Below are 18857 nucleotides of genomic sequence, written 5' to 3'. Positions count from 1 at the left end.
ACTTTCCCAGCAAACAAGTTTGAGTGATTTCCGGTTTTCCTTAGTCTCTTTTGCAGACTTCAGTAGTGGATCATAGACGTGACTTAAGAGGTATGTGCCCTCCTCTCTGTTTAGGGTCTTGGTGCCCCGCCTCCTTATTTCCATTGCTTCCCGCACTTCTCTAGACCTTTTATCGTGTTCCCGTCCAAGGATCTTGGATTCTTCCCAGTCTATAACATGGTTTGCCCGTGCAACATGATCTGAAATTGCTGATTTTGTTTGTTCCATTTCGGATGTCTTTCGCTTCAGAGCGGTGTGTTTTTTTCTCACTCGCCTTTTTTGACTTCTGCCTGGTGTTCAGCTAACCTGGTACCTAACATGCGTGAAGTTTCTCCTACATCACTGAGGTCACAATTCTTGCAACCAATTTCCTCTATGCAGTTACCGGTTTTTGCTTTCTCCCGCTTTGTCTTTTGGATGGACTAAAATTTGCTTGAGGGTGCGGTGGGGTTTCATAGCCGTGTCAACTTTATGTTTCTTGAGGACTCTTTGGATACGCTCCGAAAGGCCGCTGACGTCGGGATGACCACCATACCCTTGCTCTTTTCCTCAGTGGTCTTACTTTTCTTTGATCTTGATTTTTCAGCATCTTTGTTTATATTATGCATTTGGTTTTTGACTCTGTCCATCGCCCAATCTGGGTAGCCGCAAGTTTTTAAGGCTGCACGTACACGCTCTTCTTCTTGGGTTCTGTCTTCCGCTTCTGTTACTACAGAGTTCATGCGGTCGAATAATGTTCTGATCACACCCATTTTTTGGTGGAGAGGATGTTCTGATTTGAAATTAAGGTACTGATCAGTGTGCGTTGGTTTGCGGTACACTAATAGCTTAACTGATCCGTCTGGTTTCCTAACAATGAGTGTATCTAAAAATGGGATTTGGCCATTTTTCTCTTCTTCAAAAGTAAATTTTATGCTCTCAGTTTCATCTATGGTGTTCAGATGGTCGGTTAAGTTTTGTACTTGTCCTTCTTTTACTATCTCTAACACGTCGTCGACATAGCGCCGCCAATACCGTGGCTTAAGCACATACCTCTTAAGTCACGTCTATGATCCACTACTGAAGTCTGCAAAAGAGACTAAGGAAAACCGGAAATCACTCAAACTTGTTTGCCGGGAAAGTGGATCAGATGACCATATCAGTCATACCTGATGAAGTCCTCCGACGAGTAGGACGAAATATTGTAGTGAGTATTCACTTGGTTTTGTCAAACAAAAAATCCAAAATGTTTATTTACTGAACAAACCTGATGAATCTATTCAATTAATCCTAATCCTTTAGGTAGTCCTAACTGGCAAAGTCAAATTTTAAAGTTTGGTAAATTTTTGGAAATAAGGGCCAAAAACATGCATTTTTAGGGTGTTTTCGACCTTTTTTGTATTCTGTGACAATCAGGCCCAAAGACTTGAACAAAGACTAATTTCAAGTTATAAATTATAATTTTGGCAAAACACATTTTCCAATCTTTTTCATAACCAATTAGCAAAAATAACATATAATATTAAAATTATGAGCTAACTCTAAGCCTATACTCAAGATGTTGTGCCAAGTCTTACAATTTTGTCACTGCAATTGTAAGAAAACATGCAAAATTGCATGTTTTTGGACCATTTTACCTCAAATTTCAAAAATATTAAAATTTGACTTATTTGACTTTTATTGCCAGTTAGGACTAACTAAAAGATTAGGATTTAGCTATGTTTCATTTGGCAAACAGGATAATATTTTTTTAATTCTAAAAAAATAGTGCTGTATTTTTCTGGAATAGGGAGTAATGTGATGACTGTATGTTCTCAAAGATTACCACAACCATTGACACATGCAGATTAATTCAAATCCAAGTTACGGAGCTGGAGTTAAATCAGAAACCTGTCAATCATGTCAGCTTAGTACAGCCTTTCCACATTATTTTTTGCCTTTTTTCTTTCCTTTTGCTGGTTTTGCTTTCAGAGAGGGGTCAATTTGCTCAGGTGATAGTCCTTTAACAGAAAAGAGTCTTTCAGCTCGCTGCTGAAGTGTTCCTCCACATTTGATCCCTCTATCCATGAGTGCTGTCTTCAGTCTTTCTAGACCAACGACCTCCAAATCTGATGCTGATGTGTACTCTGATAAATCTACTGGACCATTATCCTGTGAATAATATGAAAATATGAGTTATTAAAATATCATTAATGTTACAGAAGTTTAATAATTGTAATGAAAGAGATTTCATTTACTGTAGAATTACATCTACAAGCATTATATATCTCTAAATGAGGTTTTTTTTTACCAAACGGACAAAAATGCAGACACCTTCCACAAAAACATTATTTGAAGCAACTATGTTACCGATACAGACAGCTGCTGCTGTACATTTATTGTAAGACCAATCTATTGTATGCTTTGAGGAAGGTGTCTGCCTTTTGTATGTTTCATTGAAAAAACCCTCATTTAGAGGCATTATACACTTGTAGATGGAATTCTACAGTATTGTAGTATTGTCATTCTGGTGTGCTGAGGCTTGTACATCAACGTCTAAAGGTTCGTTCATACTACTACCGCATTTGCGATGTGTTGCTTTGCGATGCCGATATATCGATTACTTTTGCCGCAACTCAACGCAACTCGTCGCATTTCCAGGTTAAAATGTATTTAACTTTATTGCGATATCGCAATGCAGTAGATGCGGTGCGACAACGCACCGCATCGCAAAGCAACGCATCGCAAATGCGGTGGTAGTATGAACGGACCTTAAGCGTTGTGCCTGTGCGTAGCGCAGTATAAATCACTACGCTTTATTTTAGTGCAGGGGCTCGCACCGCATCGCAAAGCAACGCATCGCAAATGCGGTGGTAGTATGAACGGACCTTAAGCGTTGTGCCTGTGCGTAGCGCAGTATAAATCACTACGCTTTATTTTAGTGCAGGGGCTCGCATCAGTTGTCTGTTGATCGCTATATGGCGTGAAACTCAGAGTAACGACTCCTATTCTGGAAGGTCTATACTTTTGAATTTTTATCACAGGGGGGGGCCAGTCTATATTGACAAGTGGGTATCATCCATGAACAAAAAGCACATAAATTAGGGTATTTTTTCATGATCGGGCAGGTTTAAGTGCGTTACATGCTTAGGGTATTAAAAACCATGAAAATCAGGAAAAGGGTGTATTTTCTACACAAGATCTTACATGTTTATGGTCCATTGTCAGCATCTCCGAAACATTTACTTTCCCCTGTTCAAAGTATATTTTGTCCCCCATTTTGTCTTGCAAAATACCCCTGAAAATGTCTTGAAAAATGTAGGCCTACAAGGAATGCAGGGTTGTAGCTACGTCGAGCAGGACCGTCCATGACTCACAATCTACGCCCAGCACTCAGGGCCAATATTGACTCCTCCGCCCGCCACAAATTTTCATGAAAGTCTCACGAAATCAACAAAATTTGCCCTAAATGTATTCTAAAATTTTGAGCTAAACATTAAAATAATCACGTATTGCATTTATTTACCTTTAAATTAAAATTAAAGAAAAAGCTTTGCAGATAAAACGAGTCTGGTGTAAACAAACACTTGTGTTATCATAATTTATTTATGACGTAAGGGGATTCCCTTAAAAGATGAAATCATTATAGCGTAGTCTAGAGAAACACCATGCACAGCAAACGGTCATTCATGCAGTAAAATTCAAGCCTGTATAAACTTCTATATAGTTACAGTTCTGCATAGCCCGGATGTATGGGTCAAAGGATTGTGTGGAAAAAAATTGCCTCTAAGGGAATTTAAAAGTTTTGATTGATAAAACTGAAGTATTATGACTGTGCGCTGATTGACATGGCTTCTCAAGAAAAAAAAAACACTCTGGGTTAAGAAAGGTGTTATAAGTTGTTGATAAGGGTGTGAAATATGATTACTTGTTTAGGGGTGTAAAAAAACCTGATTACTTGTTTAGGGGTGCAAAAACTGCAATTACTTGTTTAGGGTAGAAAATTTTAATTATAATACTTGATTAGGGTGAATTTTTAAGCTGACAAAAATACTTTTTAGAGTGCTTTTTGAAAGTCCATGTTCACGGGTGATACCCACTTGTCAATACAGAGTGCCCCCCTCCTAGATTTTTATACGCTCTCCTTAATTGGGATTAAGCAAGCTATTCAAAAGATAGGCTAACTATGAATGCATATTATCGCAATTAATAATTGTATATGTAATGCTCCTATAGGAGTTGACCTAACACTCAAAATCTTGGAGAAATGTTTCCAGTTTATTTATTTTACTTGGATAAATACACCAATTATTTTCATTTACCTCTGGTACAGCCTCTTGCTGAACTTTCTCGGACGTATTCTCACCACTGACATTTTGATCTGCTTGGATTTTATTAGAACTTGATGTCTCACTGTCAGCTTTCCTCTCTTGTTCCGAATCCTTTGTGTCTTCACTGACCTCATCTTCCTTCTCTACTTCAGATGGAGATGATGACATCTGTGGTGGAGACGATGCTGCTGAGCTCCCTTCCTCTTTCGTTATGTCTTCTGATGAATGTGATTCCTCCGGAAAAGCTTGGTGTGTCTCATTGTCATCTTCATCATCCTCTTCCTCATCATCATCATCACTTTCATCTTCCACTCCCATCCTAAACAAAGAGATAATAAGGTTTAGTACATGGTATGTTTCCTGGGGTCCATTTCACTAAACTTTTAACCCTTCGTAACTCAAGCAACCTTTCGTAAAGTTACGAATACCCAATACTAGACGTAACTTTACGAAAGGTCCCTGTAGTAAATCCCTATTACTTACGAAGGGTACGTTTGTAAATAAGTTTAGTGAAATGGAATTTACGACTTGTCGTAAGTTACGAACGATTTCAACACTTACGAAGCTTCGTAAAGTTTAGTGAAATGGACCCCAAGTCTTATAATGTGTCACAGGTGAAGCAAAATGTGTAATTTGTAACATTACTGAAAAAGAGAGTTTTGCCTATCTTTTAGGCTCATATTGAAATTCCCTTACACAGGAAGGTGTGCGCCATCCTGCAGCTTTCCTGTGCTAGCCTTCTTTTGTTAAAATCCTGGGCAGGGTGTATCACTGATGCATATCCATCCGTTTAATGACCGAGCTTTCCTGAGGCGCGCGCTTAGCGAGGGGAATCCTGCCTTCTTTCTGTGTGAAAACGTGGTAGGGTATTTCAATATGAGCTCTACACACAAAATGCAAGTACTGTATCTTGAAATGAAGAGTTGATTGATGCACAAAACACCATACAAACACTATAATGTGTCTCGTCTCAAGTTGATAGTAACATCATGTTTTGATTTTGTAGCGACAGATTTGAATCACTGCATTTACACAGTTGGGTCGTCAGCGTATGGACAAATCGCCCTTCTAATCATGTGTATATGCCCCATGGAAACTTGCCACTTTGATAGCCAACATGGCGTCACTCTCAACTTGAGGTGAAACAGACTATATTTGGTCTGTACATTCTTTCCCTTGTGTGGCAGACCCGGGTGAGAGGTCTTGCTACACATCCATGTTAAAAAAGTTGCCATCATACAGCAACATCACCATCTTTTTTTTTTTTTTAAAGGGGCGATATTGACAGGGCATCGCACTTTAGTGTTACAAAGTAGGTACCACTTAACCCCCTGAGCACTACCTGCCGATCTAACATTGCCACTGATTGGTCAATTACATGATATCTTCACTTTAATCACCAATCAGAATGGAGCTTTGCAAATAATTCACCCCATTTTTTTTGTGTGGTGAAATTATTCTAACAATTTTGCTGATTGATCCAATTGATAATGAAAACTTCTTTTTGGCCAATCGGCAGGTAGTTCTCAATTAATAATAAATATATATGTCTTACCACATGCATCTTTTCTTACTAGAAGATGAGTTTCCATTTACTCCGCCTTTCCTCTTTACCGATGCTGCCGCTCCGGATGTTGATGCACCTATACTTGTTGAAGCCGATGCCTCCATGCCTATTGAAGAACATAAAAATACACATTGATTAACAATAGTAAAAGCTGCTGATTTATGGGTTCATTCAAATATTTTCATGACTAAACGATTGCTTATGCCTAAGAGCTTTAGCCCAAGGAATAAACAATGTTTAGTCGTGAAAATATAAAAATGAACCCTGTTCATACATTTGTGCTATATAACGGCGCGTGTGATTCAGCGTGACGATTTTGGTATAGAAAAAATCGCGTTTTTAATAATCTTACATCTTATTTTTTGTTATTATTTGATGAAAAACAATCACTGAATGTTTGGGAATGTATGAACGGGGTTCATTCATAGAATTGAGGGTATGATCGTTGTTTATCGGTGAATGAACCCCTAATTCATACATACACAGCTATGTGCTGTTATTTTCCTCCACAACTAAATATACATTCATTTGAGACTACAAAGTTACCTTTACCTTATCCTTTTTAAAAGTTTCCGTCACCAATTGAGAGAAAATGTTTACTTGCTCAGTCCATCGTGTTTGTATGCGTGAACATCGCGTACATTGCTTGCGCTTTGCATACAAATAGCATGTGAGCATAGTATGTAGATCCGACTTGCGAATGTCCGTGGGTCCTACAATGTAGCTTGGCTTGTTTACAACCAGACATAAACATTGCTATCTACCAATCATCGACGCTGTTATATAGCGTGTATGTATGCACACAGATTTAAATACTCGGTTTCTTTTTTAGGAAATACTTATGTTTTTGTAACAGTATACGTTTGATCTTAATTCTTATAACAACTTCCAGGATCTGTGTGGTACTCACCCTTGGTAACTGCTTCCTCTAAACTCTCTGCCACAGCTTGTTTTTGCTGGTCATAATTAGGGTCTACAAAGTAATGTTTTGGATCTCTTGCCATACGCTCCAGTTTCTCCCTCCGACGTTTCTCTCGCTCTGCCTCTGCATCAGCTTTGTTCTTCACCCACTCGGCCAATCTATAACAATTAAGTCATATAACATATTGTAAAAAATTTGGTACAATTCTGATTTATCCTGCGCACCCTGTATTCCTATATGGTACAATTCTGGTTTACCCTGTTTTAGGGTTAGGGTTATACTTGTGTGCAGAGTATACCAGAATTATTCATCATTTTTTAATGATTAAAAAAGAGGAATATCTAACATTGAAGTCAACAATGAATACTGAGCGATGACTTTATTTTAATGAATTTATTTAGTGACTTTGATATTTTCTTTCTTAACACATTTGTCACTATTGAAGTCTTAATCATTCTGTTTGCTTTCCTTAATAATAATAATATCACAGCATTTATTGAGCACTATATCAAAAAATTACCGCAGTGCTGTACAATAGCGAATATCATGATTAAAAATTACAATAATATAAATTATACAACAAAATTATCACTTACAACAATAAGCATAAAAAAAGCAACATGATACATCACCAAAAGACCCAATTAACATGATAACATACATGATCAACAATTTTAAAACCCCAAAACATTGAGAAAAATAAGTCTTGAGTCTTGAGCAATTTCTTGAACACATTGACCGAGGGTGAAAGGCGGATATGGAGAGGGAGCAAGTTCCAAAGGCATGGGCCAGCAACATTGAAAGCGTGGTCACCTATAGACATTGAAAGCAGAGTCACCTTTTCCTTGCCATGGTATGCAACTATCATGGATGAAATCACAACCAAATGTGAGGCAATTTAGCACTGAGCAGTATCATAGTGATCAATGAATTATTCCACTTACTTTTTTTCATTATTGACATCTCTCATTCTTCTACCACTGAGATCTCTACAAGCTTCATGGTTAGTTGTCTTCTCAATTTGAGCACCAAGCATACGTAACATAGATCCAAAACCTGCAAAACAAACATATATGATAATAACACATCAAAAATGTCAACTTATTTTTTCCAAATACATTGTGAAAAGTAAATTAACAAAGTAAGGAATTGAGTATAAGTAGTGATAGGCTGTACAGCCCAAAAAAAGGGGTGATGTTGGAAAAAGCTTAGGGTACTAGCTGAATTGAAGCAGCTAATCCTTCTGAGCATTTTGACACCTTTAAAAAAAAATCGGTTGAAAAATGAGACAGTGCGGGCCAAAAACTACATGATAAGGGGGGGATTTCTTGGGACCCCCTGTTTTTCACTATTTTGACAATTATGGGCATTTTCTTTGCTGTTTGTTGGATTCTAAGGACTATTTACATGATTTTGGGTCCCCTGGATATATTTATGCAATTTTTACACAAATCGTATGTTTTGATGCAAGTTTAAGAGCTAATTTAGGATGTGAGGGCGCTGTTCAACATAATAGCTGTTACGTATCCCCCTACTAAAATTTTATAATTTTTTATTATCAAATCAAAGTTACTGATAAATAACAGCATCTGTCCAAATTTGAACGCTCAACCTTATTTCACATGTGCGTGGTAACCATTTGAAAATGTGTAGAGACGCTTCCATTGACTTACATGTGATACAAAGTTCGTTGACCCTGTATATTGCTATGGGCAGGTTACCCTGTATTAAAAATTAGTGCCACGGTCACACCAAATGTGACAAATGACTGAAAATTTCAGAATATGGATGATTAATGATTATCTCTAGTATGATTAACTTAAAAATAAAAAATGGCTGCGAAAGGGGTCACTAAAGGGTAAAGCGCCCTCACAGCCTAATTTTGCCCAAAACCGTTAATTTTAAGGACACGTAAAAGTTTCATTTGACACAAAGTGCATAAATGACCTTCCTGGACCTAAAACTATGTTTAGATACCAAAAATGCATTACATAATCCTTAATGTGATAAAATTCCCTTAAAACTAGAAAATAAAGGTCAAATCCACCCCCCCCCCTTGTGTGTCGTTATTTGGCGGCACTGTCTCAATTTTTGGCCGATTTCAATAAAATTGGTGTCAAATTACTCAGACCAACAAGCTGCATCAAATAAGCTGGTACCCTAAGCTGTTTGCAACTACACCCTTATACAGCCTATGACTAGTATAAGGCCAAGTCTCAGTAAAAGTAATAAATATTCTCAGGTTTATTTTGGACTACAATTGTGCTAATCAGTTGATAAAATATATAAGTTAAAGTTACATTCATTTTCATAAGGATTCCAATTTAAATATTTATCTTTTAAATTGACCTATATCTTTGTATTGAATATTATTGTTTTGTCACTCAGAATTGGCTGGTCTCTATGTGAGAGTGTGACGTTAATAAAGATTAAACTAATCTAAACTATAACAATTTGAGTTTGGGTTTCACGTTATTTGTCTTTCAATGTTGCCTGTAGTGTAAGGCATACCTAGTTCCAGTAACTGTAACTCGGCATACCGAGTTACAGTTCCCTCTATTAACATCTATTCCACAAATAAGAAACATCACAATATGTGGGCTCATTTTGGGCTCTAAGTAGCTGAGGAACTCTCTCAAGGACAGTTTGGCATGCACTGATGATTTTAATCCCATTGTACCAGAGGTTGGGCATGCACTGATGATTTTAATCCCACTGTAGGCCTACTCATGTGTACTAGTCTATACTCACAAAGTTGAGATAATTGATCTACAATGATCTCATCTTTTGGGTGGGTTCAAAATTCCTTGAGTTGGCAAAACCTGCAATCTGCATGGGAGTAATTTACTTAGTGCAAAAGTGGTCAAAATATTGCTCTGCAAATTGTCTTAATTTTCATGATTTGGATTTATCATATTGAGCAGCATTCTACTTGTGATGTTTCTACACTGTGTCTAAAGAGGGTCTACAGCATCTCTGAGGTAAAACTGACAAATACAAGGTAGGTATATTTCTTGATGCTTGAAGTTATGATTTCTTAAACGTACAGTGCATCCCTATATACCGCTGCATGACTTCAGGTCTGTAGATGTCATTATGATAAAGACTGAAGTCTTGCTGGCAGGACGTAAGGCATACCTACCTCCTTTGCCTCCTTTGAGAGTGAGTCCTACATGATAGACACAATTCTCATGTAAGGTGTCATCATCTTCAACCAGTCTGCCATTACATGTCAACACTATTTCACATAGTGAAATGCCCTGAAAAGAAGTCGAGTAATATTAATAACACAACAATCACATTTATTCAAAACAACAAACTTATTCACATGGAAAGTATGATTTCTTGGTATTTCATATGCATGGTCAGAGATCGATACTGCTATTTTATTATAATAAACATCTCAAAAAAAGTAACTAACCCCCTTTAAATAATGGCCATTATTCAAAAAGCGGCTATTGTATTACAAATCTGTAAAATGCAGTGGAAGCAGAATTTATTTCTGCGCATTTTGACACCTCATTTGATACGATAGCACAGAAAACAACAAAACACCGGTCAATTTAATATATGTAGTGAGGTCCAGATTTGAAAGTTGCACTTACATACAAATTTTTACAATACAAAAACACTCAGATATCATTACACAGATTTCCTTCCATTACACTGCAAAATCAATAGAATTTACTGCAACTTTCAAATCTTGGGCTACATTGATTTAAATGTACGCTGTGAGCGTCAATATTTAGTCAATTGCTACAAATGAGGTGTCAAAATGTGCAGAAATAAATTCTGCTTCCAACACATTTTACAGATTTGTAATACAATCACCCGTTTTTGAATAGTTGTCATTATTTAAGGGGGGTCAGTTACTTTTTTTGAGATGTTTATGATAAACGGGTTCATGGTACCCACATCACAAGAGTTGGTTCAAACTGCAGGCCTATAACTGGATTGTATAAAGTTTAATTGAGATGGTCCTTAATGGTGATCTTGAAAAGTTGATTCCAAGTTTTACATCACCCACCCACATCACTTTGTCATTTTAGCCCAAACTGTCATTATTTCCATGAAAAAGTCAATTACCGGTACCGTTTACTCAAGAACTCCACAACACTTCAAGGCTAGAGTCTAAAGCTATCGTTTTTCGGTAGATCATAGACACATACCTCCCCCCCCCCCATCAATTTGAAAATTTAGAAAATCCCATGTAGGAAAATGGCCAAAACATGGCCTGTGAATCCCCCTATCATACCTGAGGGAAGAGAAAGAAAGAAAGGGGAGGAGGAAGAAAGAGAAAGAAACAAAGGAAGGGAATTAGAAACAAAGAAAGAATGAAAGAAATGGCAAGGGGAGAAGGAAAGAAGCAATAGGAGATTGAGAAGAAATATCAAAGACAGGGAAGTGAGAAAGAAAGAAAAGGAGAAAGAATGGATGAAAGAAACAAAGTTCTATGTAAATATATATTGTGTTTGAGCCCCGGCTTAGGCCATTTTGGCTGACTAGCAAATGTGTTAACTGAGGTTTGCCTCTCATACCTACATGTACATTTGGCCCTTCGCACTTGATTATTAGTTTCCTGTTAAAGATTTTGAAAAAGGGACGAGGTGACTTTTAATTACAAGTAACTATTGACTCGTTTTGACTAGAGCGGGCATTTATTTATTTCACAACAATATATTTGATTTTATAAATAAGTGAAGGTGGAGTTGTAACTTGTATTCTTTGTTCATTCATCATTTATATGATTATTGTTGATTATTATTTAAAGTCAGAAAATGGCAAGTAGAAGTAGTTGAAAGTTATTTTAAAGGAGAAAATTAGAAATAAAAATAAAATAATTAATTATTTTGAGATTTTCAATTTTGTACGCGGGTGGTAAACAGGAAACTAATAATCAAGTGCGAAGATAATACTCATACATGAGGGAGGCACTTAGTCCAAATAATCAGACCCAGAACAAAATATTTATTTCTGGTAGTTGTATGATCGTGTTCTGGAGGCACTAAATATAGGTATGCTAGGTGAATTCAAATTTGCCATCAAACTGCATCATTTTACATATCAAATTAAAGCCCTTGAGTAAAGAAAGCCAAAACTGAAAACATTTTTGTCATAGCACTTTCCGTAACAAAGTTACATCTTGTCGAAGATTGACTTTCATCAAAAAGATTCTGCTAGCAAAATTCCCCAAAACAGCATTTAGGGGTGTTTCTAGATCTTAGTCTCATGGCAATAGCAGCTTTTTTAATGGAACTGCTATCAAAATCCCTCTAAAATTCCATGTGCGACTTGATTTAGGTATCCTAGGTGAATTCAAATTTGCCATCAAATTGCATCGTTTTATATATCAAATTAAAGCCCTTGAGTAAACTAAGCCAAAACTGAAAACCTTTTTTTTCATAGCACTTTCCGTAGCAAAGTTACATCTTGTCAAAGATTGACTTTCATCAAAAAGATTCAGCTAGCAAAATTCCCCAAAACGGCATTTCGGAGGTGTTTCTAGATCTTAGTCTCATGGCGATGGCAGCTTTTTTAATGGAACTGCTATCAAAATCCTCTAAAATTCCATGTGCGACTTGATTATCACCATAAAAATCATATATTTGGGTCAAGTGAAGTATAGAAAACATATTTATGTAGGTTTCCTTCACCCACCTATTCTCGAAAAAATTCAAATTTCTATGTAAATATGCATTGTGTTGGGGCCCCGGTCTCGGCGAATTCGCTGATTAGTAAATGTGTTAACTAAGGTTTGCCTAGGTTACCTACTTGATTAGGAAACAGGACGGTTCGCACCCTTTCAATTTCGGACCCGTGCACTTTCGCCCCCTTTCAATTTCGCACCCGTGCACTTTCGCCCCCTTTTTAAACCGCGGGTAATGTGCTGCTGTTGATTGATGATGCACGATCGATCGCTTCAACTCCCGGCGGTACAGTGGGGTGTTGTATGTGTATAGTATTGGTTGACTGTATAGTCCCGGTGTTTAGTGTTGATTGTCTGTGTTTGCAGTACCGGTATTGAGTCCAGCGTGTACAAAAGCAAATAGTATGTTTACCCGGGATGTTGATGGACTCCCCGGTTCGATTGAATTTAATAGGCCTATATTATTACAATATATTCAATGTGCTTCGACTGAAGATTGGTATTCATTATGTTTTTGATTTGTTATTTTATTTTACTTAGGCCTATTTTATTTTATTTCATTTCTAATTTATTTTATTTTAGGCCTATTTATTATTTTTATATAATTATTATTATTATTATTATTAGGCCTATTATTATTATTATTATATTATTATTATTATTATTAGAATTATGTTACCTTATTAGTACTTTATTAATAGCTATATAATTTAGTGTTAAATTATTTATGGCTTGTAAAATTTATATAGGGCCTAATATTGATATGGCCAAAAATTTGATGGCTTACAATTTATAATTTTATCCCATCTTTATGTTGCAATTGAGCTTCTTTGACATGAAACTAATGGGAAAAAATATTTAGCAAATTTCTCAAAGATAAATGCGCACAAGCAAAACAAACGCCCGACATCAGCTTTGAGATAATGCTGTGCTGACTTTCACCACCTTTCTTCACCGCGAGTATTAGCTGCCATTATATACCTCATCTAAAGATTCCCGTCATCTGATTGGTTAAAAGAGCGGGCATAGTTTTGACTATGCCCGCAAAAGTAACTATTCCCCGGGCATAGTTCTGCGTGTGCGTTGTTCCCAGCGTAAAATGATATTACACACGCGTTAATTTTTCGCTACGCTATAATTACGCGGATATCGCAGATTGTAATGATCTGTGCCGTTCGCCTTGAAACTATTAATTTCTCTTCCCAAAATCGATGCTTTTAACCAAACAGATGACAAGAATCTTAAGATTTGGTATATAAAACAAATATTGACTGCTATGAGGGGCACAGTTAAAATTATAGGCCCGAGGTGATGTCAAAACCATGACTATGCCCTCAGCTTCGCTTCGGCATAGTCATGGTTTTGACATCACCGGCCTATAATTTTAACTGTGCCCTCATAGCAGTCAATATTTGTATACTAGTACTGTGGCGCCGGGCGTGACATCTTACTATAAATAGGGGAATGTTGTGTGTGTGTGTGTATGTATGTGGTTTATGTAAAAGGCTCCGTCAGTTTCGATCCACATGTCGCCAAATTCATACGGGAGATCGAGGAATATACGGGAAATTGCCTCGACTTTATTTGGTTGAAATCGGTCAAGAATTGGCTGCAAGAACAGTGAAAATATGGGTAAAAACGGGTTTTTTGTTATGAAAATCGGTTACCAGCCTGCGCGTCACTGCAGCTGGCAGGCAGCAGCGTCGGCGCTACGAGCGTAATCGCGACTACGCCAATGCGCGGCGTAAGCAGAACGGCGCGAGAGCCACGCGACTTGCGAGCCAGAGACCAGTGGACATGATATTACAGAAAGAAGGAAAAATAAATAAAAATTAAAGGACAAAAAGGTACATGGACGGGTCACGGGATTATGATAAAGATGAACACGTCCGCATACACGCTCTGAGACGACGTATCACGGGAAAAATATGTGTGTTGTATAAACAAAATGAAGCGGTAGACCTATACTATAAAGAAAAATGAAATTAAAATGGCAAAAGAGGTACGAGTAATTAGGCCAACGGGTTAAATTAACTAAATGAAACGGGAACGAAACAAAGAAGGAAAGAAACTAATCAGGAAATCTACTATACTAAAATAACCAGCGAAGTCTGTCTGTCTGTCTGTCTGTCTGGTTGTCCGGCTATGCGTTTCGCCGCGCTTCGACGCATCGATCTGATATTTCGGATATGGATATGTATCGGGAAAAGCATGTTGACCGGGTGGTTTTGAAGGTCACCGGAGGTCAAGGTCAAAGGTCAAAATTTCAAACTTTGTCCGATCGGGCCCAAACTTGGTGGGTGGAATCCTTGATACGAGGGAATGTATGCGCGAAATAAAATCCAAGGTCAACCGAGGTCAAAGGTCATTACGGAGGGTTCACATTTCAAACTTTGTCCGATCGGGCTCAAACTTGGTGGGTGGAATCCTTGATACCAGGGGAATATATGCGCGAAATAAAATGCGAGATCAACCGAGGTCAAAGGTCATTACGGAGGGTTCAAATTTCAAACTTTGTCCAATCGGGCTCAGGCTTGGTGGGTGGAATCCTTGATACCAGGGGAGTATATGCGCGAAATAAAATCAGAGGTCAACCGAGGTCAAAGGTCATTACGGAGGGTTCAAATTTCAAACTTTGTCCGATCGGGCTCAAACTTGGTGGGTGGAATCCTTGATATGAGGGGAACAAGTAAAAATATAATCGAGGTCATCCGAGGTCAAATGTCATCCAGGGGCTGCATTTTAAACTTCGCCTGATTTCGGGTAAAACTTGGTGAAAGTAATTCTCCATATCACGGGAGCATGAACAAAATCAAACCGAGGTCACAGGTCATATGGGTCAGTATGCCCAACTGGGCTTAAAAGTGGTAGAAAGAATCCTCAAGATGAGGAGAACGTGTCAAAAAGTCATCAGGGGTCAAATAGCATTGCCATCAGTTACTCTCGCAGCAACGGGTGAACTAGTGTAAGAAAAAAAAGAAGCTATAATAATGATAACAGAGTTAAATAAAAAACATGGAAACGGGAAATCACAAGCAGCAAATAAAAATGAAGCTAAAGGAAATGTAACAAATAACAGATTTAGAAAAAAATGGGAACGGGTTTAAATAAATAAATAACATGGAAACGAAAAATCAAAATGTATCTTTTCGATGATTCTACCTGTCCAGTAATTCTTCCTGTTATAGTGAACGCTCCCATTTACTCATCTAGCGGGGACCCGCGCGAAGCGCGGGTATCCCACTAGTGGGTTCAATCAATGCAATGGTAGGTGACTAGGCAGTAGCACGCATATATTTGTCCCAGAACATACCCGTGCGGATCGATTGCTTGACAAGTCTCCGGACCACGCTGGTCGCGTGACTGTATACATAAGGTGTGACTTCTTCAACCCATTATGTAATGAATGACTTACGGAAAGCGCCCGGGTATGGTGTGGGTTCAATCAATGGTACCGTAAACAGACACGCAAAAGTGCCATATGTCTAGTGACGATCGATTGCTTGACAAGCCCCGGGCCTCATGACGCATGCCGGTATAAACTTGTCAAGAAATACATGCATGCAAAGATATTTATTTACTGAACAATATGTTAAGACTGCACATTGAGAAATATTACAATTGCATCCATATTCTTTGACAAATATAAAATATTATTAATCAGGAAAGTTTTCTGTTCGTTTTAATGAGAAATGTAAATAATGAGCCAAATGTTTTAACTTTTATGTCTTTTAATGAATGATGTATTTTGTCTGTGTTCTTAATTAATTTAATATATATATTTCTAAAGTGTTGCGTAAATTGTATAAAACAAAGAAATGTAAATACTTTTAATGAATTTTGATATATTGATGTATGATTTTTTGATGTTTACGGTATGTTTAAAAAAAATTCTTACATAGGGCCTATGTATAATTCAACAAATTGTTATGTATATTGTTTTCATGACACAGGGCCCCTGTAATAGCAGATTTATCTGAAGGGTAACCCTGTATAAATATGGTTTTAATAAATAACATAAGTAAATAAACAAATTTGGGGAAAAATGCTATCCAATTCTGCATTGTAAATGATTGACATTTATATGTTCATGATTCATTTTGTTTACCGGCCTGTCAATCACGGACTCATTATGACGATGCTTCATTAACACCACGGCATATCTTACGCGGTATCTTAATCCGCTAAATACTTTATGCCGACAATTTTAAGGCAGGATGTTTGAACTCGAAGATGTCAATAATGTAATAGCATCTATTTCTTAGATATTAATAAAGAAGATCGTGTAAAGGGATGACTTTTCTTTCTTTATTTTTTTTTTTTAGTGCTTTTTTTTTTTTTATCAAGAAAGCTGCTTTGTCTTTTAAAACATGTCTTGTTTTTGGATGTTGCTGCACATAATAATTTATTTCTATCAATTAGATTTTGTTCAGTTCATCTTAATTTCTTTGTATTTAGGTTTTTTTTTTTTTTTTTTTTTTTTTTTTATCTTTCTTTCTTCTTCTTCTTTCTTTCTTTCTTTGTTTTTCTTTCTTACACTTACACATTAAAGTATTTATTTTGGAACTTAGCTACAAATATTATGAATTGCAACTAAACACAGAAACGCTATATTCAATTTATTATTATAACTATTATTCAATATTGTTATTATTACTGTTATTATTATTATCATCATTGTTATTATTAGGGGCTGTGCAATAATTATGAGCCCTGGGGGGAAGGTAAAATTGGGGGGCAAGACATTTTTCGCGAGCCGAAAGGGGAGGCAAGCAATTTTTAGCCAGCCGAGAGGGGGGGGCAAGTGATTTATGGCACACATTCATGTGGTGCCTTTTAAATAAAACGCTCTAAAATGCTTAGGAAAACAGTACGGAAACGCTTTAATATATGCAAATTATCCTGCTCGCCCGCTTTCGCAACATATAATCTAGACCATTTAAGGTTTGAAAATTGGGATCCCAAAAATTTGGCATGTGTAAGGGGGGCAAAGATTTTTTGAGGGCCGAGGGGGGGCGATTTTTTTGGCAGGCCGAGAGGGGGCAAGCGATTTTTGGCGGGCCGTTCGAAATTAACCCGGGGGTAATTATTGCACAGCCCCTATTATCATTGTTATTATCATTATTATTCTTATTATTATCATATTATTATTATTATCATCATATTATATTTTAACTTTTATAAATTAACTTTGTTTATATTATTATCAGTGTTATTATTATTATTATTATTATTATTATCATATTATTATTATCATCATAATATTATTAAATTACCTTTGTTTATATGTTTTGTGTTACTCCCCCATTGGATTTTGTGTCATACTTTCATTGTTTTTAATTTTATCCATTGCTTGTTGACACTAGTCTTGTATCCTTTTGGATCCATCCTTTGGTCGTCAGTTGGAACAAATTTCCCCTCTTTTTATACATATTATAATTAATAATTAAATATAAATTTATTATTATTACTATTTATTATTACCGGTATTACTATTTTTATCATTGAATTCTAATTATTTCATTATTTTGGGTAAGCCTGCTGCTAAAATATCTGGCCTGTAATATATTCTGAGAAAAAAAAAATTGTTCCTCTATTTTGTTTTAAAATATCCTTTCTTTCCTTCCTTCCCGGTTTATCATGACTTGATAAGTGCATGCGCTGTGCCCGACGGCCCAGTACTATAAACATACTACGCCGCATTGCCGGGAGTTCAAGCAATCGATCGTGCATCAATTCACAGCATGACAGCAGCACAATACCAGCGGTATAAAAAGGGGCGAAAGTGCACGGGTGCGAAATAGAAAGGGCGAAAGTGCACGGGTCCGAAATTGAAAGGGTGCGAACCGTCCAGCATTCCTTGATTATACCCTGTGTGGGCAAGTCATACTTCTGTATGACTACGACTTGATTATCCCCATAAAAAATCATATATTTGGGTCAAGTGAAGTATAGAAAACATATTTATGTAGGTTTCCTTCACCGACCTGTTCTCGAAAAAAATTCAAATTTCTATGTAAATATGCATTGTGTTTGGGCCCCGGTCTAGGCGAATTTCGCTGACTAGCAAATGTGTTTTGCCTGGGATACTAAATTAAATACGGAAGAAGAAGAAGGGCTACATAAAATTTAAGCTTACCTCAATTTCACTTATATTTTGCTTTAAGTCGTTCCCACTTCTGCCCACGTCTAAGACAGACTGACATCGCAACACTCCATTATATGATTTAATAAAAAGTGACATAATAATACGGTTTAAACTGATATTTGAGGACTATTTCAGTGGGACCGTACGTTTTTACGTTTGTGTAGCGAAAATGCTGGAAATTTGTTTATAAAGAGCGCCCTCTTGCAGACTTTTTCCAATTAACCTTTGAACTTAAGTTTCAGGGG

The 18857-nt window shown here is 36.9% G+C and overlaps 1 protein-coding gene across 1 annotated transcript; it reads right to left on the bottom strand.

The window, feature by feature from the left end:
• Window positions 1-1785: 1785 nt before the first annotated feature.
• Window positions 1786-18799, bottom strand: LOC140153474 (splicing regulator SDE2-like). Its single transcript, XM_072176234.1, has 7 exons — window positions 18604-18799; window positions 9960-10077; window positions 7762-7873; window positions 6806-6975; window positions 5884-6001; window positions 4320-4647; window positions 1786-2169 (listed from the first exon to the last, which is right to left on the bottom strand). Exons 1-7 carry the CDS (start codon window positions 18706-18708, stop codon window positions 1945-1947), a joined length of 1176 nt encoding a protein of 391 aa, XP_072032335.1. The 5' UTR covers window positions 18709-18799; the 3' UTR covers window positions 1786-1944.
• Between the last annotated feature and the right edge of the window lie 58 nt (window positions 18800-18857).

The sequence above is a fragment of the Amphiura filiformis genome, chromosome 5, assembly GCF_039555335.1.
Source record: "Amphiura filiformis chromosome 5, Afil_fr2py, whole genome shotgun sequence".
NCBI classification, from domain to species: Eukaryota; Metazoa; Echinodermata; class Ophiuroidea; order Amphilepidida; family Amphiuridae; genus Amphiura; species Amphiura filiformis.
Note: the sequence above shows the minus strand (reverse complement) of the source record. Positions and strands in the feature narration are given on the sequence as shown.